Genomic DNA, 20,387 nt, shown 5'->3' on the forward strand with positions numbered 1-20,387 from the left:
TAGACAAGATGATTCCAGGATCTCCTGAGTTTTCCTTGGACAGGACTCTGCATCTCTCCGGGCTTCTCTGGGTGCCATTCAAACCAAAGCACCTCTGTTGCTGCACCCTGAGGGCTGGCCCAGGTCTTTCTTTTCAGAGACAGAGAGCTGGTTTCTGTGCTGCCTTCTCCCAAGGGTGTCCGGGAGATGGGTGATGCTTCAGCAAGGCTCAAAGAGGAGGTGCTTGGGATGGAGCTCCTGCTCCTCTTTGCACTCAGGTGCCTCTGCCAGCATGCAGAGGACAAATTGGAGTGCTGGCCAAGGATGCTCCGTGCAGGCTGGCTCTTGGGGCCCAAGAGCACAGCTCCTGGGGAGCAGTGAGGGTTTGTCTGCGTCACTGGCGTCACAGGGATGGGACAGGCCCTGTTTGTTATTGGGAGAAATGTCTGGGAGCAGACAGAGGAAGAAGAAAGACAAAGGAGGATTTAAAAATAAGTGAACAGACGGGAAACCTGTATTTTTCTAATCTGAGCTCTTGCCCTGCGGTGGCTCTGTAGCCCCTTGTCATTCTTTAGAGACATGAAATGTAGAGCAGAGTACAATTATTTTCCTGATTACACTTTATCTTCCCTTACCAAGGTATTGAAGAGGAACTGGGGAGCACATTATAAAGCATACAGCCCTATTAAATCGTGATTCCCTTTAAAAGGACTGCAGGAAATCTTGCTCCTGTAATGACACAAGGGTCGAAATAATTTTTTAGCCTTGCAAGCCCTTCACAATTCCTCCTTCCCTTGCTTGTGGTACGTGGAGCTGTGTCAGCCAGTCGCTGGTTTCTCATCTCAAAAATCAGTGCACTGAAACAAACAAATCTCCTAAGGGCTTGGGCTGGAGAAACAGGGACAGTGACTGCTGGGGCTGTGGGCTGGCCAACCTTCAGAGACACCTGTGGTATCCCTGAGGTGTGAATCCTGCAACAGCAGACGTGGTGGGGACGTGGTGATTGTGGAGACTGAGGGGATGGCCGCTGGCAGAGAGGAAACCTGCCATGCCCAGGCAGGGCCAGTGGCATCCAGCACCGCGCCGGAGCCGCCGCGCCTCGGGATGCTTGGCATGTAGAGCCAAGTATGCACCCCTGGCTGTCTCTGCCTGGCTGACACCCAGTGTCCTCTCTGCCTGAGGAGGTTGTGAAGGGGCACCAGCTCCACACGCTCCTTGTGCAGCTGGAGGCAGAGGATGTCAGGTTGGTTCAAAGAGCTGGGATTTCCCAGCAAACGGGGTCCTGCTCTGCTGCCCGAGGTCTGTGTTCACACTCGGCTCTGGGCCTCCTCTCTTCAGATGCTCTGGTGCTTCAGCCCTTGGTTGCCAGAGCCCTGCTACGTGTCTCTTAATGATCTCGTTTTCCCTAATTAAACATGCCCAGCTCAAGGTAACTTGAGGCAATGGGTTGTGCGTTTAAAGTCAACGTTAGATTTTTTGGTTTCCACTGCTAGTGTGAAGGATTAATATATTCTGATGTATCAGCTGCCAGGTTGCCTTGCCTAGCATGACCTCAATTAGAAATTAGTTCAAGGATAAAGAAATTGCTGGCTTTCAAACCAGTAATCTTGTCCAAAGCTAGCATTTAGACTCTGGAAAGGAAAAAAATCCCAGTACTTCTGTGTCCGTGTTGTGTATTCCTGCCTTGTACTCGGGTATCCCAGGCTCCACCCTCAAACCATTAAAAATCCAGGGAAACCCTCCAGATAGACAGTTATAAATAGTCTGTCTTCCACACCTCTGTATGTCTGGGAATGGCTTCATTCCTTGGTTGGTTTTTGGATAATACATCAGTGATACAGACACTCCCAGTTACCTGTGGGTACCGCAGCAGCCTTTCAAATCCGTGGAAACCTTTTTCCATTATCGTTTTCTGGGTGATAATCTGTTGGGTATTAATTTGCTCACCCTATAGAGATGGATGTGAATTATGTTACCAGAAAGCTGAGATTGCTTTTCAACCTTCTGGATGGTTTGAGGAATACAAAATAAACCTCGTGAATGAATAGCTGTCAGAAAAGAAAAAGCCCTTCTATAATTTCAGGGGGAAGGGGGGCACAGGAGCTGCCTCGGCATTTCCCTGCCACTCTCCTCTGCTCCTTCTGCTCTTTTGCTTTGTGGTTTCTCCATTAGAGCTGGAAAGGGCTGATTTCACCTTCTTCTTCATAGTACTTTGCAAGTTCAGCATGGAGGAAATAACACGGGTACCTCGGCAGAGCCACCAGACACACACTGCAGCAGAGCTGATGGTTGTTGCTCCTGGGGACCAGGGCTGTACTGGTGGTAATTTCCTTGCAGGGTGTCCAGGATTAAATTCACTGATGCTCCTCATCCCTGAGGATGATTTATTTCCTTTCATCCTTCCAGCAGGGAGTACGAATGTGTAACTTGGAGCTCAGAGGTTTTTTTTTTCCCAAATAAAATACCTTCAGCTGTGGTCATCGGTGATTTGGAAGCCCCTGCCAGTGAGATTCAGCCTTGACCTGATTGCCATTGCTCAGCAGCTGAATGCTCACCAGAAATAGCTTTTGATTTTTGCTTTAAAAGGATAAAAGATTATCAAACCCAGAACTAAAAAACAAGCGTGCTTTGGCATGTGGGCAGGAAGGGAGAGGGGTTTTGTGGTTATCCTCCTCTGCCCAAGAAGGGAGTCTTCCCCTGGCGTGGAGAGACTGACTTCAGTAGTAACAACCAAGCACAGGCAGCTGCTGAAAGAAGAGGAAGGTTCCCCCTTCCCCTGTGTCCCCACCAGCTTGGGGCACTGGTGGCACCTGCCACTCCTGCATCCGAGCATCAGCCAGCCCCTGGCAGCCCGGCCATGCTCAGCTCTGCTCCGCTGCCCTCCCCACCTGCCAGAACTGGGGAGCAGGAGCAGCCTGGCCTGGTCCAGCTCTGTGTTTCTGCTAATGCAAAACATACAACCAGGCTGGTGGAACAAACAACCGCTGATTGACTTGGTTCATTTAAAGAGCGGGTGGTGGGTAGCGCGGGCGGCTGCGTCGCCGCTCCAGCAGTCGTGCTGGGAGGGAGGTCTGCAGCGCCATTACAGGCTATTATCACTTGCTGTATAATGTACACGTTTTTGCTATCACAGAGTTTTTCTCCTTCCATTTTTCATGGGAACTGGCACTAGATTAATGGTTAAGCCATGGAAGAAACGTAACGCCATGCCAGTCTGATTTATTGACCACTTAGTGCTGATGAAGCTGCAAACAAGAGTCAGACAGATGTTGCAGCTGCATTTTTCTCTATCAAAACTAACAGCTTCTTGTGGGCTGGGGTGGGTTTTTTCTGGGTTTCAGTGGGGGTTTTTTAACCACTTCCACTGCCATCTCCTGCTTACCATACTGCACCAGAGGTACTGGAGTGAGGTCCTCCTCCACCCAAAGGAAGGGGCTGAGGAGGTGGAATATATACTCCAGTGCAGGCCCAGGGCAGGGACCAGACGCAGCTGTGATTCGGATGTGTGGGAAGAGGGGCAGGTCTGTGGGGGCTCTGGGCATTGAAACAACAGGCAGCCTGGTGAGGGGCATGTTAACAGAGGCGTCTGCAGACCCTCCAGGGCTTGCTGCAGGACCTCCAGAATCCTCACTGAAAACCCCCTGCTTGCAGCTACCATCAACAGAGGGGGACAGTGAAAGTTCCTGCTTGTGTATCTTCCTCACTTGAGAGCTGCTCCTCCAGAGAGAGAGGGACACATCTGGTTATGGAGCCCCGCTGGGTACCAGCTCCGAGGGGATGTGGATGCAGGGGGCACGCTCTGCGGGGCTGCCCTGCTTGTCACATCACCACCTGAAAGGGGTGGCCTTCCAGCTGCCAGAACCATCATGGCAAATCTTAAGGAGCCCTGAGAGATGCCCCGCAGCCCCCTCATCTCGGGGAGGTGCAGGATGCTCCCCATGTGCAGGGTGTGTGACAGGGTGTACGGTCAGCCCTGCATGCGGCAGTGGCGAGCGCGGCCCCACTCCTGCCCCTGCCCCAGACCAGCTGAAGGAGCAGCTGCCTGGCATGCCATGCACGGCCTCTGTGCTGTGTTTGTCCTGTCAGAAGTTACCTTCTGCTTGTCTTTCCTAGGCACAGGTGTCCACGTGCTGCTCCAGCCCTCCGCGGGTTTCAGAGGCAAGCGCTCCATTAGCACAACCTTTGCAAACAAATGATGGCTTGTGTTGGCTCTCCCGCTCAGAACAGGGCTCTAACAGCATTAATGAAACATTAGAGTTTTAATTACACCATTATCCTATTTATTTTTATAAATAATTCCAAAGCAGTCATTAAAGTTTGTGAACTTAGGAGTAAATGACTTAAGGGAAAGAAATCAGCTTCTCAATCTTGTTATTATCTATTGTACAATCTCCCTGGGATGCTGTTGGGAAACCAGCGGAATTGTTTCTGTTGCTGTTGTTAAGATGATTCATTTACTCTCAGGGTGGTAACACGCTGCTCAGCTCCCTGCTCGACGCGCCTGTGTCAGCAGGACGGCGCTGCAGTGCGTCAGAGCCGAGGTGCGTCCTGCTCTGAGCCCCCGAGAAGGTGCAGGGGAGCAGGGGGAGCGCTGGCAGCCCTGTGGGAGCCAGTGCAGCCGTTCTGCAAGGAGGGATGTGGTCTCTTCCAGTCCCACCTTGTGCAGCTCAATGTAAAGCTGCACGATCTCCAGAAGGTGAATTTCAGGCTTGTCGGGGAAGCGCGTGTCCGTGGGACGCTCGGCGGTGCCGCTTGTGAGCCTCCTTTGCTCTTCCCCTTCCCGCTGCCGTGGCGGTTAGTGTGTTCCCAGGTGAATGTCCGTGTGTTCCACACAGGCCGGTGCAGGACAGGACTGATGGAAGCATTGGACAGCCCACCTGTCCCCTAAACGACAGCAAATCACACGGTGTGTTGCGACTGGTGTTTGTGGGACTGTGAGGGTTCAGTGCTGTGTGGAGAAAGGATCCCCCTGGAACACAGGAGGGGAGCGGGGGAACTGCAGGCAGAGGGCACAGGGGGCTGGGGGAAGCTGTGTGCAGACTCCGTCCTGCCTCATCCTTTGCAGCCTCTTTTAAAGAACAGCTCTAGTCCCAGGAAGTCTGGTGTGTTCTGGGGTCTAATTGTGAGGCTCTCTGGCAGAGCTGTGATTGGAAGGTCAGTGCGCAGAGCCCGTGGCAAGGGAGAACCCAGGGACATAACCTGTGCTCTGCTCTCCCCACAGAACCCGGACATCGTGTTGGTGCACTACCTGAACGTCCCTGCCATCGAGGACTGCGGGAAGCCATGCGGGCCCATCCTGTGCTCCATAAACACAGACAAGAAGGAATGGGCAAAGTGGACAAAAGAGGAGCTCATCGGACAGCTCAAACCGATGTGTGAGTATCTGGGGGGCTTCTGCACCCTGCTGCTTTACGGAGGGTTAGAGTGCCATGTCCCTCACTGTCCCCAGCCTTCCCTGTCACCAGCAAACTCGATTTGCATCTGCATGCACGTTGTTCCTTTTTCCCAATACTCACCACTTCTGGGATGCACAGCACGAGGGATGCCCACACTGTCCTCCAGAAGGTCCTACCCAAAAATTTCACCTCTGCTGTCGTGCTTTTGGGCGCCATGTGCAGGCACCTGCTCCACTGCACAGAGCCTTTGCAGAACTGGCAGGTAGGTTTCCCCAAGGGCCCTCTGGAACTGGGCACTCTTGTTTGCAGATGGACTCTCTGGAGCTGAGTGTTTTGGGGAGGGTGGCACCACCATCCTAAACTCTGCTGTCCAAAGAGAAGGCTGTGCAGAGTGATGGGAGGTTTGCTCTGCGGGCAGCGGGCAGGTCTGTGGGGTTCTCTGTCTGCCCTGGCATCGGTTTCCTTTCACATCTCCTTGTGAGGGAAGTTTGGGCATAATGTGTAAACAAGAAAAAATTAACTGCAGGAGCCAGGATACCAAATCCAGGTACTTGCATCTGAGCCAACAAAACCAGGTCTGCTTTTCTCCCTGCCCCTGCCTCCAGTCAGATGCCGGTATCATGCCCGGCTTTCCGTAATCAGAGGTCACAGCCACACAGTGCATTCTGATGTGTCTCAGCCACCAGCACAAGATCAGCCCTGGCTGGCTGCTGCGCCAGTAATCTTCAGTTTGCACCACTCCTTTATTGCATCCTGCACTCTGCAGGCCACGTGTTCCTTTCCCACAGCAAGGCAGAGAGAGGACGACAAGCAGAAGAGAACTGACACATTGGCTAAGGAGAATATTGCCCCTGGGACCGATAACCTTAGACTGAAATCCAGGATGTTGAAGGTGTAGCTGAGACCGGACAAGTACCTTAAGATTAAACAGGAGAAGAAGTGGCAGCCTGTTAAAAAATCTGCAGTGCATCAAGAAAATGATGTGAAAACCACAACAAACTCACCGTAAATTTAATAACACTTGGCTCTTTTATGCTTCAGGAGGGAAGAGTGAAATTCTGCACAATTATTCAGAGTATATATGCATGTACACGTCTCTGTTTATGGGCACATATCCTGGAAAACGCATCCTTGGAAATGTAGCTGAAATAAAAGCGTTAGATCAGACCCAGGAAACAAAGAGGACACGGATAGCTGTGTTCAGGGAACACGCAGGGGCACTGCTCGCCAAGAAGCCATCAGATTTCGTTCCAGTATTGGGTGTGCCATGAAATTCTGGAGCCAAGCACATCAGTTTCATCGCATATTTGCATTAATCACATTCTTTCACAGACTTCACAGTTTGATTGCCAGACCTTTCCAAATTCCTCTGCCCTAAGGCAGATCTGCCAGTGACTCAGAGCATCGTCCTGTGTGAGTGACGTCACTGGTGAAGTGCAGTCTCAGCCTTTCACCAATTCCATCTTGTGTCCATGGAGTTTTACTCCTCTGAGCTGTGTGAGGTTTCTCTTGGTTGCTGTTTTTCATCATAATTTCACCTTTGAGACAAGTTAGTGGTGATTCAGCCGGGGGGGTGTGCGGAGGTCCAAGGCCAAGTGCTGTGGCTGCAGGGAGGTTTTTGCATCCTGCTTCAGACTGTCGCTGTCATTCAGAATTAGGAGGAGAAGCTGATACTAGTTCTGCCTTTGGGGAAGTTACCTCCCCCTGGTCAGAGGCAACCGACAGCATCCAGTTCTTGATGCACAGAGAACAAGTGCTGTTTGTCCAAGTCCTACTCAGCCAGAACCAGAGTCAGATATTAAAGCTTTTGACCTCTGTCAGGTATTAATGCCTTGCTATCAGAATCTAGGATAGCAGAGAGTCAGCAGTGTGGCAGCCAAAGGCTGGGAGTGTGTTCTCTTGGCCGTATGTGCCTGGAGAACTAAAAGTGATGTGGCAGATGGCTGGCAGGGAGAGAGGCATCGGCCTGAGAGCCCCAGCCAGACAAATACATCAAACTGTTTTTCCTGAAATGCAGTGAGACCCTGACTGGGATGAGCAGGGAGTTTGCTCGTGTTTCCTACACCGTAATTTACTCGGCTCTTGCTTCCTTCCCCACTGCATCATCCCAGAACCAGTTCCAGTTCAGCAGGCACCCAGGAGAGGCCCAAGCTCCTGGCACCAGGCTGTGTCACCTCCTCGGCGTGCCAAGGGCTGACTCCTGCTGTCCTGGGCTCAAGAGAGACCTCTCTGTTCTCCTCACTGGTTTCAGCAGTGGTCTTCCCTAGTGCTGTGGCTGTGCTTGCACAGGATGGAAAAAAACCCAGCTCATCAGGGAGGTGATGCAGCTCTGAGAGCTTTGTAGAAACACCAGTACCTTGTTCTGACATAGCTGGTCGTGAACTAATTACGGCTGAAGTTAACCCATGTGAACATCCACAGAAGGTAAATACTCACTGCAGATGGTCTGAGGATTTGGGGTTTTTTTCAGCATCTCCAACTGAGCTGACACTGTAAATAACCAATTAATCAGCTGACTTCAGTTTTCATGGCTTGTTCTGTTTGTCACCTGCCCTTCATGCTGGGAGGCCCATGGCCGCCTGATGGCCCAGTCCAGGCTGGTGCCTTGTCAGACCTCAGTTTGGCAGCGTTGAGACTGAAGCAGAGGAGCCTGGAAGGGCTGGTAATGCTGTTTGTGCCCTCCAGCAGGATGCTTCCCTTCTCCTTGCAGACCAGGAGCCCAGGCACCTGGTCTGAGGTGTAGGCACGTCAGGGAGGGCTGTGAGGCCTCCACTGAAACGCCTGCCTGCCGGTGGCAGCGCTGATACCCGCCTGTCCTGACTGTGGCCTGAACCAGGAGGGCTGTCGTGTGTTCCCTTCGCATGAATGCAAAATGAATAGCAATAATACATGAAAATCCTGTGGGAATGTTGTCAGCAACACCTGTAAGTCATTCAGGATGCCTGGTGTGAAGAATGGGCCTGAATTTGGCATTGCTTTCAGTCCTCCCCCACCCCCCCCGTGCCCCGTTACAGTCTTGCTTTGAGATTCCTCTGAACAGATTAGCAGATGTCCTTAGAGGCATCTGGTGGTAAAAGCAAAATACAGTGGCAGAATCCAGCACAGCAGAATTCTGTATATAAACTCCATATGATCAGCAAATTGTGGGCCAGCTCATGTTGGGGGTTTCTCCAAATCATCCCCTTTTGGCTTTCTCATCCCTCAGCTGGCAAAGTGTGAGTTACAAGCTCACAGCTGGTGCTACGTTGCAGTCCTTGTTTCAGGTCCACTATAATTAAGAGCTATCTTTCTTTCAGAAAAAAAAAAAAAAGCCTTTTTTTCATTCCTCTGCTGCCTGGAAACTGATTGCTGCTGCTCCTGCTGCCGGCAGGCACCCACAGATGGGGAAGCTGGAGGTTTCACGTGGCACCCGTCAGACTTAATACCTTTGGGCATAGGCAGCTCTTGCCTCTCCTGGGAGTCACCAGCTCCCTCTGCTCTGTCTGTGCAAACCAAACGATCTGGGGCTCTTGGAAAGTGACCTGAAACTGCATCCCCGTGTCACCGCAGCTGGAGAGGGCATTAAAAGCTCAGCCCAGGATGGGGTTGCAGTAGCAGTAATAGGTTTGAAGAGTTGAGTTGTTGGGTATTTTTACCTTGACTTAAATTTCTGTTCAGTTTCAGTATAATCGTGTTGGGGTGTTTTTGTAGTTAATCTCAGGAGATCAGCTGTACACAAATGCTCCGTGGGGTGATTTCTCCCGGTGCCCACAGGGTTTGTTGGAGCTACGGAGTGACCTTCAGAGGGAGCCGAGCCTTCCCAGCTCCAGCTGGCTGAGAGGAACTTGGCTTCTTTAGGACTTGGGGTTTAGCAACGCCGAGTCTGGCTTTGCTGGGATAGTCCTTATGTGTTCCTACAGCCGGCTGTGACCTGCTGTTCACGGGAGGCTGCAGCGGCAGGTGCCGGAGAGGCTCCTGCACCCCCGGCCCCTGGGTCTGGGGAGCCTGCACGGCCCGTGCCCGCCGCCCTCAGCCCCCCCGCTTGAGGCGCTCCCGGGGGGACGTGCGAGAGCTGCGCCTTTCCCCTCCCTCGCAGACCCGCCGCGGCCGCTCTGTCCCCGGGTGATGTGTCCCTCCCACCGCGCTGTGCTGCTGCGGGCAGCTGCCCTTCGCCTCGCCCGGCGCCCCCGGCAGCCCCGGCCGGAGCTGCCGCCGGGGACACCCCGCTAAGCCGAAGCGGAGCCAGGGGTTCCCTGCGCCCTGAACTCGTTCCCTGCAGGCGCAGCGGGTCCCGGCGGTGCCGCCGCCCGCCCGCCCGTCCGCCCGTCCGTTCTCTGCCCGCTCGGCACTCAGCCGCTGGCGGGGTCCCGGGACGCCGCCGCCGCCCGTTCCTTATCCGCTGGCGCCACCTGGCGGCGCGGGGCGGCCGCCGGGCCCGGCCCCGGCAGGACGGGGACGCCCCCGGGCGGGAGGCGGCTGCTCCGCGGGGAAGAACCGCGCCGGGCGGGCGGCTCCAGAGCTGGCGCGGGCGCTGCTGGTCCCCGCGGTCGCCAGCCGGGTAGAGACCCGCAGCTGCGGGTAACGGCTGCGCCCGGGCTTCTCCGAGGGGCTGAACCGCAGGTAGGCCCCGCCCGGCGCGGCTGAGCTGCCTCGGGGGAGGCGCTCGGGGAGCTTCTCGCGGAGGAACGGGCCGGTCCGCACAGGGACGCGGGAGCTGGGGAATCCTCCCCTCCCAGCCAGCAGCCAGGGGGTAGCTGGGCTGGGGAGCCAAGGCTGAAGCGCGTGTGGGCGCCTGGATGCGGCAGGGGGTCTCTGTGGCGCTGAGGCCTGTGCTGCTGTCACCACCAAGGCGGGGGGGGGGAGGGAACTGAAGGGACCGGGCTGCCGTTAACAACTGACCATCGCCATGGAAACAGCCGACTGGTGTCACCAGTCGGTGGAGCAGGACGTAGGGAGCAAGGCGGTGGTTGTAGCAAGAGCCCAAACGGCTGCCCGGGTCAGCACTTGTAGCATCTTAAAGTCTGTGGGCAGGACGGACACAGGGGTTTGCAGCTGACCCAGAGGCAAACAGAAACCTGGCCTTGGAGATTCCAGGGATTCCAGCTCATTGGTGCTCCAAAACCAAAAGAGGGGCCTTTACTTGTCAAAATGAGGCAAAGGAGCACCATGTAGCGTGTAGGGAATGGCTTCCTGACAGAGTGTGTGCATAAGCTGCATTGTACATACAGCATACAGAAGAGCAAGAGCTCTCAAATAGAAATGGGACCCCTAAAATGGGTGATATGGGACGTGAGCTTGATGCAAGTGGTCTAGAGTAAGAGGTGGATGATGTCCTGGTTTCAGCTGAGAGAATTATCTTCATGGTAGCCAGCATGGGTATGTGCTGTGGGGTTGTGCTGAAAGTGGTGTTGGTAACAGAGACATTTCTGGTGGTGTTGAGCAGGCTAAGAACACTAAGAAAATGTGACATTATCTGATTTAAATGTGGGGAATTTTAAAGTCTAGTTGTGGGTGTTTCAGGGACAAGTTTGGCTTAGGGGGGAGGAAACCACAGAGAGGGAGATGACAGGGGCTTACCCATTGACAGTGGTCAGTCTGGAGTGGAGGTGAGACAGCGAGGCAGGCTTGGGGTGATGGGCAAGGAGAAGATACCTACAAGTCCAGAGAATCGTGGAGGACTGAGTACCAGTGGCAGCAGACATAGCCAAGGGTGGAGTATGAAACCTGGACAATCCTGTTCTTCTGTGTGCAAGTTTCCTGTGATTTCTGAGGTGTCTTTTTGCTGGTGATAAGCTCCCTTCACTCATGATAATTGAAATCCTGGTAGTGTTGATGAATAGGAAGCTACTGGGCCAATACTGGAAGGTACTTTTTGTTGGGTTTTTTCTCCAAAAGGGAAGAAAGGTCTGAGCCAATGGTGACAAAAAGAGGTTGGAGGCATTTCTGCTAGGAGCAGCATTGCAGGCCTTTCTCCAGCCTTGCTTCTCCTCCTCAGGCACCCAGCAAAGTCACTGTGCAGAGCATGCATGGCAGGGAATATCTGGCTGCTGGAATGCAGCAGCTTTTAGGCCTCTCTGTGGTATCACTGGGAAGTCTTGGAGCAGTTCATAGCTTTCATTTTAAGTTACAAGGAAATGCAGGAGGATTCTGAACAGAAACACAGTATAACACTTCCCAGAATTTCTGTAACCAACCTTGTGTGTGTGTGTGTGTGTTTCTACATTATGACTGTTTAATCAAACGTACTTCTACAGTGGTTTCCCTTTTTGAACCACTAAGAAACAGGAAGAGTGTGTGTCTCTGTGTGTATGCTTTTTATTAACCCTCCATTCATAATGCACTTTCTTCCCCACAGGAATCTCCTTTCCTGCTGATTCATTATGTGTCAGGAAGCCAAGCGTGACATGTTAAAAGCCATCTTGATAGTATTTGGTATTCAGTACTAACAACTCACCAGCTCACAGGAGTTTTTCTTTGAAAGGGGAGGGGGAAAATCTGCATATTGGATGTGCCAAGATAGTGGCTAATTTGCATTAAGCATCCATACATTCCTTTTCTTCAATCTGTCACTCTTCACTGGCTTTTTATTTTAAAACCTTCATGACGTGTACAGGGAGCAGAAGTACTGAAATTAAAGTTGCAGGGCTTGGACAGAGGCTGGAGCTGGAGCTGGAGTGCTTTAGGATCAGCTGGAGCAAGACTAGAGAAAGAACTTCCCTCAGCAGCACTTTGTCATGCTGAAAACAACAGTACAATAAGTATCCTGTTACAAAGCTGTCCATCATTTCTTAGCTTCCAGCTCGCAGCTTGATTCAGACTTCAGAGCCATCCCTATGGGTGCACAGACCTTGAGACATGTTTCCCTCACCAAGCCTGTCCCCTGAAATACGCTGCTCATCATGGTAGGGAACAGCAATAGGGAGCAAACTCAGAAAACACACTTCTACACCTAGAAAATATACTTTCTATACCTAGAAACTCGTATGTGAGCTCACTTCTTCAGCAAAGCCTTTCTTGAGTAATCAGAAATAACTTAATGCAAAGTTTCTTGGTAATAATTATGTAATAACTGTATATAGTGTAGCCAGAAGCATTCCAAATCAGTTACTGCATTTTCATCTCACTGCCAGTGTATATTGTGCAAAACTGCTATTTGAAGATCACTTGTTAAGCATAACATGGCATGTGAGAGAATAATGTACCTAGGATAATGAAACAAATGTGAGTGGAGGTATTGAAGCAGTAAGTGTATATAAACTTAAACTTAGACATAATAACAGATACTGTGTGTTAAGAGGAAATTCAAAATTGGGAACGTGCTGGAAAGCAAAATCTGCTGGGTAAAGTAACAATAAATGTGGTTGTCAGGCAAGCAGAGAGGGACTCATTACTAAACTAATAGCAGCACTTTAAATAGTCATATGAGGAAGAGTATTTGTGAACCTTATTTACAATATTCCTGCAAGTTACCCAGCCTGGCCAATGAAAATACAAATTCTGTAATATAAAACTGGGCTGAGATGAGATGCTGTTAGGCAGAGTAACATCAGTGGGTGATGAGGCAACACGGCAACAGGTGATAAAGCAATAAAACTGCTTCACAGAGCAGATCCAGGAGCTCTGTTCTACCAGCTGCTTATGACGTGCTATAAACAAGCAGCATTGAAGAGGAGAATAGGAGGTTGGGGTGATACCCTGTGTGTTTGGTCATTAGCTGTCATTAACTCACCTTTGTTTACTTCTGATCTTCTTGTATGAAGCAGCTTGTGGCTCCAGCCTGCAGATGCTCTGGCTGCAGAGTGATGAGCAGCCTGAGGTGCTGTTGCCAGCATTTCAGGACCTTGCATGAGGACCTGCACCACACAGGGACCCCTGTGTTTAACAGCTAATCCTGTAAAGCTGAACTCCATGGGATTCAGTACATTCTAGTTAAGTATTTTAGAACACCATGTGTGAGGAACCTGCTTTGCCAGAGCATGACAGAGACAGTCCTGAAGAAACACAGCTCCTCAGGCCTCAGCTGCCAGGCATGGGGATGGCTCGGAAATGATGCTGCCAACAGCCATCTGCAAGGGAGCTCTAGTGCATGCAAAGGATAAATAAATAGTATGTAGGTATAAATTGCTTAGGGAGACATTAAAGGAGACAGAAGATGCTTCAAGTCAGTTATTACTGAGAAAATACTTTATAAATGCTGTTTCCATTGCAAGTCGGGTTGAGATATCGCTGCTACGTGAAATTCTGCATCTAAAAATTGTAGAGAGGCAGCCTTCATTGAAATAATTTCTGTGCATGCAGGTTAGCATGCTCATTTAAATAGCTAACAAGCAAAGAGTGTCCCCAGGAACTTCAGTTTCCAACCTGTTCAGCAACATCTCCCACCTGCCCGTTTTCCCAAAGTACTAACAAACTTGTTCAGGCCAGGGGGGGAACTCACACAGTCTCTATTAATGGTGCCCAAAAAACGGGGGTGGTATCAGACAAAGATTCTAAATTTCCTCCTTGGAATTGTACTGATTTCCTTCAACAAAACAGAAGCATCTTGTTGCTTTCAGCTTTTTAATGAAGATTATCTGCACTATTCAGGTAGCCCAGACAGTTTTTCCATTCTGAGAGCCCCTGTTAAGAGCAGACTGAAAGAGAGAAAGATAGTTACTGATGGGTTTTTCTCTCTGTGTGTGCTTAATCCAGACACTGCACTTGGAAGCATGTGGATATCAGGGAGCAGGAAATAGTAAAACAGAACAATCCCTGTTGTTTTTTTCCAGGTCTCCTTCAGTTTCTGACAGAAAGGTGGTGGGAATGGGTTTCTCTTGTTCTGTAGTGGGTTTTGATGGTTTCTGGCATGTGTTTGAAGCTTCTGATGGGAAGTTTTACTGTGTTCTTTGCAGTTCATGGCATTAAGTGGACATGCAGCAATGGAAACAGCAGTTCAGGGTTCTCGGTGGAGCAGCTCGTGCAGCAGATCCTCGACAGTCACCAGACCAAACCGCAGCCTCGGACACACAACTGTCTCTGCACTGGTACCTTGGGTGAGTAACTTGGAGGGCACAGAATGACCTCAGCTTAATGCAGACTCGCAGCAGGGCTTGTAGTGCTTCAGGACTAAAAATGTTCTGGCCTGAAATGTGGAGACAGGGTGAACTTGGAGGTGGCAGAAGCCTTGAGCATAAGAAGATGCATCTGGAACTTAGGGAGAGAATGTCAGTGCTTTGTAACGTGTCAGTTCTAGAAGGGGCTGTCTGTATGGCCTGCTCAAAAAGTCATATTGTCTTCTGCATGCTCAAATTTTGTAGCCAAAGCCTCAAAATGTGATGTTCTTCCTACTTTACCCTCTGAACTCTGTGCCCTGCAGCCCACTTTGCTGAAGAATGATGGGCCAGGTGGTTGATGGTACCACAAGGTACCGCTGTGGTAAGACAGGTTTTGTTTAGGTATCTTGAAAATACAGGAGACTTCAAAAGATGGGTTTGTTGTGAGTGAGACCATGGCAGGGAGAAACAGCAGCCTTAGTATTAGCATTTTATAGAGAGAGTGGGAAGCAGAGTGATTCACTTGTGCAACTCATCTCCTTTATAGCCACTCCTTCCTAGTACTTTGGTCAAGTAAAATATATGACAAATTAATTAGTCCTTAGTGAAATTTATAAAGGAAAGCTGTCACTGCTTCAGAGGGTTTATTTCTTCTTCTTTTTGAGAGGCAGTTGCATTACACAGTCAAGATTTAAGTAAGAATGATGACCTCTGAAACACCTGAGTTTGGATTAAAATTCAACCCTTAAGGCTCAGCAGATCTTAACATGAATCCTTCTACTCTTCCCTTTGATGTTTTGTCTTGTGCTAAGTCTGCTGCATGCCTTTTAACATAACAGTATTGCTCTGTTTTGTACCGGCTTGCACACTGACACCTACATTCCCAGGTCCTTACTGTCATCTGCAGAGACCATGTGAAAGCCTCTCCCTTGTTCCTGTTCATCTCTAAACCTGGAGAATAGAGAGATTTAATGCTGTGTTTAGTCTCAAAAGCACCGTCCTGGACGACTTTAGGCGACCTGATTCGGATCTTGAGCATATAATAGAGAAGCTCCCTTCAAGGGCAAGGAACAAAAGATTAAGCAAATTGCAGCAGCTACATGGATGCTTTATGTTACCCAGAAGATGGCATTTATAATTGTAGCCATTAGCTATGAGGAGGAGGTTTCTTTCCCCCTTTAGTCATTATACAGTACCATAATTAATGTTTTTACCTCATTCTAGGGGAGAATGAATCAATTAGGGAAGGAAACATCAAAAATTCATGCACTGTTCTTCTTTAAGCAATGAAAACAGTCCGTACACCAGTTTGTAGCTAAGGTGCCTTTGCAGACAGAATTGTTTACTTCATCGTCCCTGATTCCCAGGCTCCCAGGAACTCGGGAGATGTTCGTTGTTGGGCTGGTAAAGGCACCAGCTGGCTGAGCTCCATAGAGGGCTGTCTTGTGGTGACCTTGGCTTGAGTGTTAGGCAGCCGCTGCGATACTAATAGTGCGCTCCCTGCATGACCTCTCACAGCACAAACTGTTCATCTGTCAGCACAGGAGCAGCTTAGGGCAAGACGAACGTATCACTGTCCTTACAGGAAGGAAAGCTTCCTTTGTGCTAGCTAATGTACTGCTTCCTTAACAACTTGATTGACAACTGTCACAGATGCAGTGATGACAAGAAGAGAAGGGTTGCAGTCGTGGTGTCAGGGCGATGCCCGGGACAGGAGCACAATGCTGCATCTGTCACCTCCAGATTACCAGTCAGCACCCAACCCATGAGAGGGGATGTCAAACCACCCCACATCAGCCAGCGAGAGGAGCTGCATCCCTGTGTCTCAGGGGGCAGATGAAGCAGGGCCAGGGAGGCAGAAACCCTCCGCTGCCGTTGACAGCAGCAGCCGTGGCTTTGCTGACTTTGCAGAGATGGGGCACGTTTAAATTTAAACTCCAAGACTTGCCACAGATGCTGGATCCTCTCCTCCTAATATGTTGTCTGATATGTGGGTGGGTGCTGTGTGGGGTGAGGGGAAGGGGGCACACGCGCCTGTTTTGAGGTTGCTGTTGTGGCACGCAGTGGGTCTGTGTACTGGAAGGGAAGGAAACTGTAAATCTGGCACTGGTGGGAATAATTACTTTTATTTCCAAGGTCATTTGTGCTCTCCCAGGTGTGCTCACACTCTCGCACTCGTGTGTGTGTAAACTTGGTTCTCCTCTGCCACAGTCCTGAGGTACAAAAATAGCATCATCTTAATTTTGCATTTACTGAATGGCAAACGTTGTTGTTCTCTGGCACAGGGGCAGGAAGCAGCGTGCATCACAAGTGTAACAGTGCCAAACATCGCATCATATCACCAAAGGTTGAACCAAGGACAGGTGGGTACAGCGCTCATTCAGAGGTACAAAATAACGATGTCTCTGAAGGCAAGAACGAGCACAGTCACGGCAAGGCCTCCAGCCGGGAGAAGAGGAATGGCAAAGTGGCAAAACCGGTGTTGCTCCATCAAAACAGCACTGAGGTTTCTTCCACCAACCAGGTGGAGGTCCCCGACACGACCCAGAATTCTCCTGTGTCCATCAGCAGTGGATTAAACAGCGACCCGGATATGGCGGACAGCCCGGCCGTCACCGGCGTGTCCAGTATGGCTGTAGCGTCAGTCATGGGAAGCTTGTCACAAAGTGCCACCGTATTTATGTCAGAAGTCACCAGTGAAGCTGTGTACACCATGTCACCCACCTCCGGCCCAAATCAACACCTGCTGTCCTCAGATGCAGCTGCACAAGGACTGGTACTTGCTGTGAGTTCGGATGGACACAAATTTGCTTTTCCAACAACTGGCAGCTCAGAGAGCTTGTCAATGCTGCCCAGCACTGTCTCTGAGGAACTTGTGCTCTCCACAACTTTAGATGGAAATAGAAAAATTCCAGAAACCACCATGAATTTTGACCCAGACTGTTTTCTTAACAATCCCAAGCAAGGGCAGACTTATGGTGGAGGAGGTATGAAAAGTGACAGCATCGGTACCAACATAAGGCAGTCACCCACAACAGAGCGTAGCTTCAACTTCAATACAACCCTCACAAAAGAAATTAAAACTGAGGACACATCTTTCGAACAACAGATGTCCAAAGAAGCATTTTCCTCCACTTCTGCATCTAACACTCTCACCCTCACTACTGGTTCAGGTTTGCTTCCGTCAGGAGGAGGTCTGAGCCCAAGCACCACCCTGGAGCAGATGGACTTCAGTGCCATTGACTCCAACAAGGACTATTCTTCCAGCTTCAATCAGACCGTCCAGAGCCCTCACGTTCATCAGACCCCTTCCCCCAGCTTCTTTCTGCAGGATGCCAGCAAACCTCTTCCCCTTGAGCAAAACACTCACAGCAATTTGAATGACACAAGTGGCTCATTTGTGAACACATTAGGAATCCCCAGTGTGAAAACAGAATCCTCTTCCCAAACCACTTCCAACTGTAATGGCACAGTGGAAACCAGAATAGAGTCCACCTCTTCTCTCCAGCTCATGCAGTTCCAAGCAAACTTCCAGGCTATGACTGCAGAAGCTGAAGTTCCCATGGAGACCTCCCAGCAGGCAGAAGGGAATGAAAACCTACTTAAATCAGGGGACCTTCAAGCCTGCAGCACAGAACACTACTTGCAGTCTGAGGCCAACGGGGGTATCAGGAATGGGAACAATCTCCCTATTCTCCAAGGAAACATGGTACAAGGACTCTATCCTGTGGCCCATCCCAGCTTAAATAACTCCTCCAACATGGAGCTTAACTTGGACCACTTTGACATCTCCTTTAGCAACCAGTTTTCTGATCTAATTAACGATTTCATATCTGTAGAAGGTGGGAGCAATGCTCTTTATGGACACCAGCTGGTGTCAGGTGACAGTGCCGGACTATCTCAGCCTGAAGATAGTAACAGAGCAACCTACAACCAGGCTGAAATGTGCATTCCTTGCTGCAGTCCTCAGCAAGCCAACATGCAGCTCAGCAGCACAGAGAACGGAGCCAGCACGATGGCATACATGCATGTGGCTGAGGTGGTCTCAGCAGCTGCGGCACAAGGCACTTTGGGGTTGCTACAACAGAGTGGGCGCTTGTTCATGGTGACAGATTATTCACCAGAATGGTCTTACCCTGAGGTAAGTCTAGGGTTTTTACTCATTAACGTTTTCTGCTGTATCTTTTGCTGCTTTGTTAATAAGGCCTCCCAAGAACTGTTTTGTTAAAGCTTTGACAAGGCTTTTAAAATATTTCTCTGAGAAGTCAGAGCATCCAAGGCCATTTGCATGTCTGAGTGTACTTTTAATTAAGCACTTCATTACCCTGACAGGGTACTTTCTTCACTGAGGTGGCATCCAAAAAGAAATGTTTTGTTTCATTGAAAAGCAGAATATTTCCCACATAGTGCTACCTAGCCATGTTAGAGCAATAGAGTTTGCAGGCTGGAGCTGCCCCTTCGATCAGCTCTGATGTTCTCAGTGGAGCAATTCCCAGCCTGCATTGCCATTAAGTGCTCAGCATTTACCTCCATCCCACAGACTATCCAAAATCAGCCATGTGCTCCACAAGGTTAAAATGTCAGCAGCACTCTTTTCTGGAATGGAGTGCTGGAGGGAAGAGGCTGGTTTGAGCTAGCAGTGGAGAGGGAGTGTGTGATGAATAAACCAGAAAAGATCCATTGTGTTTTAGTAAGCCACTCTTGGAGTGCTGTATAAGGTACCTGTTACCTTTAGAGGTGTTTAGTAACTGCTCAGGAACAGATCCCTCTCCTCCCCTTGACCAGCACTATTCAATTATCAATCCTGTGATGCCACCCCCAGTGTGCCTGCATCTGACAGCAGTGGATGGCGAGTTTGCTAGTGGGTGAAGCAGCAGAAATACATAACGAGCAGCAGATTATTCTTCAGCTTCATGTGAACAATCCAGTGATGGCTCCTGGACCACGGTGTTACAGGAGCAGGTGATGAGTTGATACTCAGTGGCTCTTAAGACTGCATGTACTCTGCAGTATGGGACTTGGTGTGAAAACATGGGTGTTTGGCCTGCAGATGGATGTAGGGATGGATGACAGGCACTGATGAAAAGCCTCTTTTGGGAGTTTCTACCCTCCTTGACCTGCTCTCACTCCAGACAAGTGCATTGTGCCATCAAGGTGGCGGTGCAGGCTCAGAGCATGGTGGGCAGCTGAAGGCATCTCACTGCACCTTACAGCCTCACCTGCTGTCTGCAGGGAAATCTGGAGCTGCCTTAGGGCAGGAGATGCCCAGGGGCATCCCCTCTGCCAGCTGTCAAGTCCTTTCTAAGAAACAAGGTGATCATCAGCCACTCCCCCCTGGCTGGAGCTTGCCTTGCCTTGGTGGAAAACCTGCTCTGAATGTGGGTCTTACTCCGGGGTGTAACAGAGGCTGAAACATCAGCACTGTGCTCTTCACTACTAGTGTTTACATGGAACAATAATGCAGTGATAGTGATAGCAACTCAACCCAGGCGTTGTTTGCAAGAAACAAAGTGTTTGGGGGCATTTGGCTGTGTTGGGCTACAGCCACTGCTTCTGACATACCTGCTGGCCAGACACTCTGCCTCTTGCCTGCACAGGTCCAAAAACTAACCACCCCTCCCTCAGCCCTCCAGCCTGCTCTCTGCCGCTGCCATGGTGACCTGTTGTTGCACTAACGAGTGGTGCGGGGCCTGTTTTACACAGGCTGCAGCCCCAACCCTTCTGCCTAGACGCGCCAGGATGATTCCAAGCCAGGGCGGGCCCGGCGCGGCCTTCTGGAGCGCCCGAGGAGCAGCCGCGCCCGCCTGCTCGTTCCCTCGGCAGCAGAAGGGGGTCGCTGCGGCCTCGGCGGGGCCCGGGGGAGCGCGCTCCTTCGGCACACACGGACGGGGCTCTTGGCCCAGCGCGGCCGGGCTGGCGCTGGGTGACCGCGGCCTCCAGGGCCGGAACGGCCGTCAGCCCGCAGCGGGCCCGGCTCCGCGGGGTCTGCGCGGCTGCGCTG

At 50.8% G+C, this 20,387-nt stretch overlaps 1 protein-coding gene across 5 annotated transcripts in view; it reads left to right on the forward strand.

The window, feature by feature from the left end:
• CAMTA1 (calmodulin binding transcription activator 1) overlaps positions 1-20,387 on the forward strand; it is a gene marked incomplete at both ends in the record, with an annotated part of 245,308 nt that overhangs the window by 184,184 nt on the left and 40,737 nt on the right. For all 5 annotated transcript variants that reach the window (XM_084274547.1, XM_084274546.1, XM_084274550.1 and 2 more), the window contains 3 exons: positions 5,201-5,354; positions 14,246-14,386; positions 16,672-18,527. In XM_084274547.1, coding sequence (XP_084130673.1) covers positions 5,201-5,354; positions 14,246-14,386; positions 16,672-18,527 — 2,151 coding nt within the window. The remainder of the gene's footprint in view (positions 1-5,200; positions 5,355-14,245; positions 14,387-16,671; positions 18,528-20,387) is intronic.

The sequence above is a fragment of the Gallinula chloropus genome (genome assembly GCF_964237585.1).
Source record: "Gallinula chloropus genome assembly, chromosome: 23".
Classification (NCBI taxonomy): domain Eukaryota; kingdom Metazoa; phylum Chordata; class Aves; order Gruiformes; family Rallidae; genus Gallinula; species Gallinula chloropus.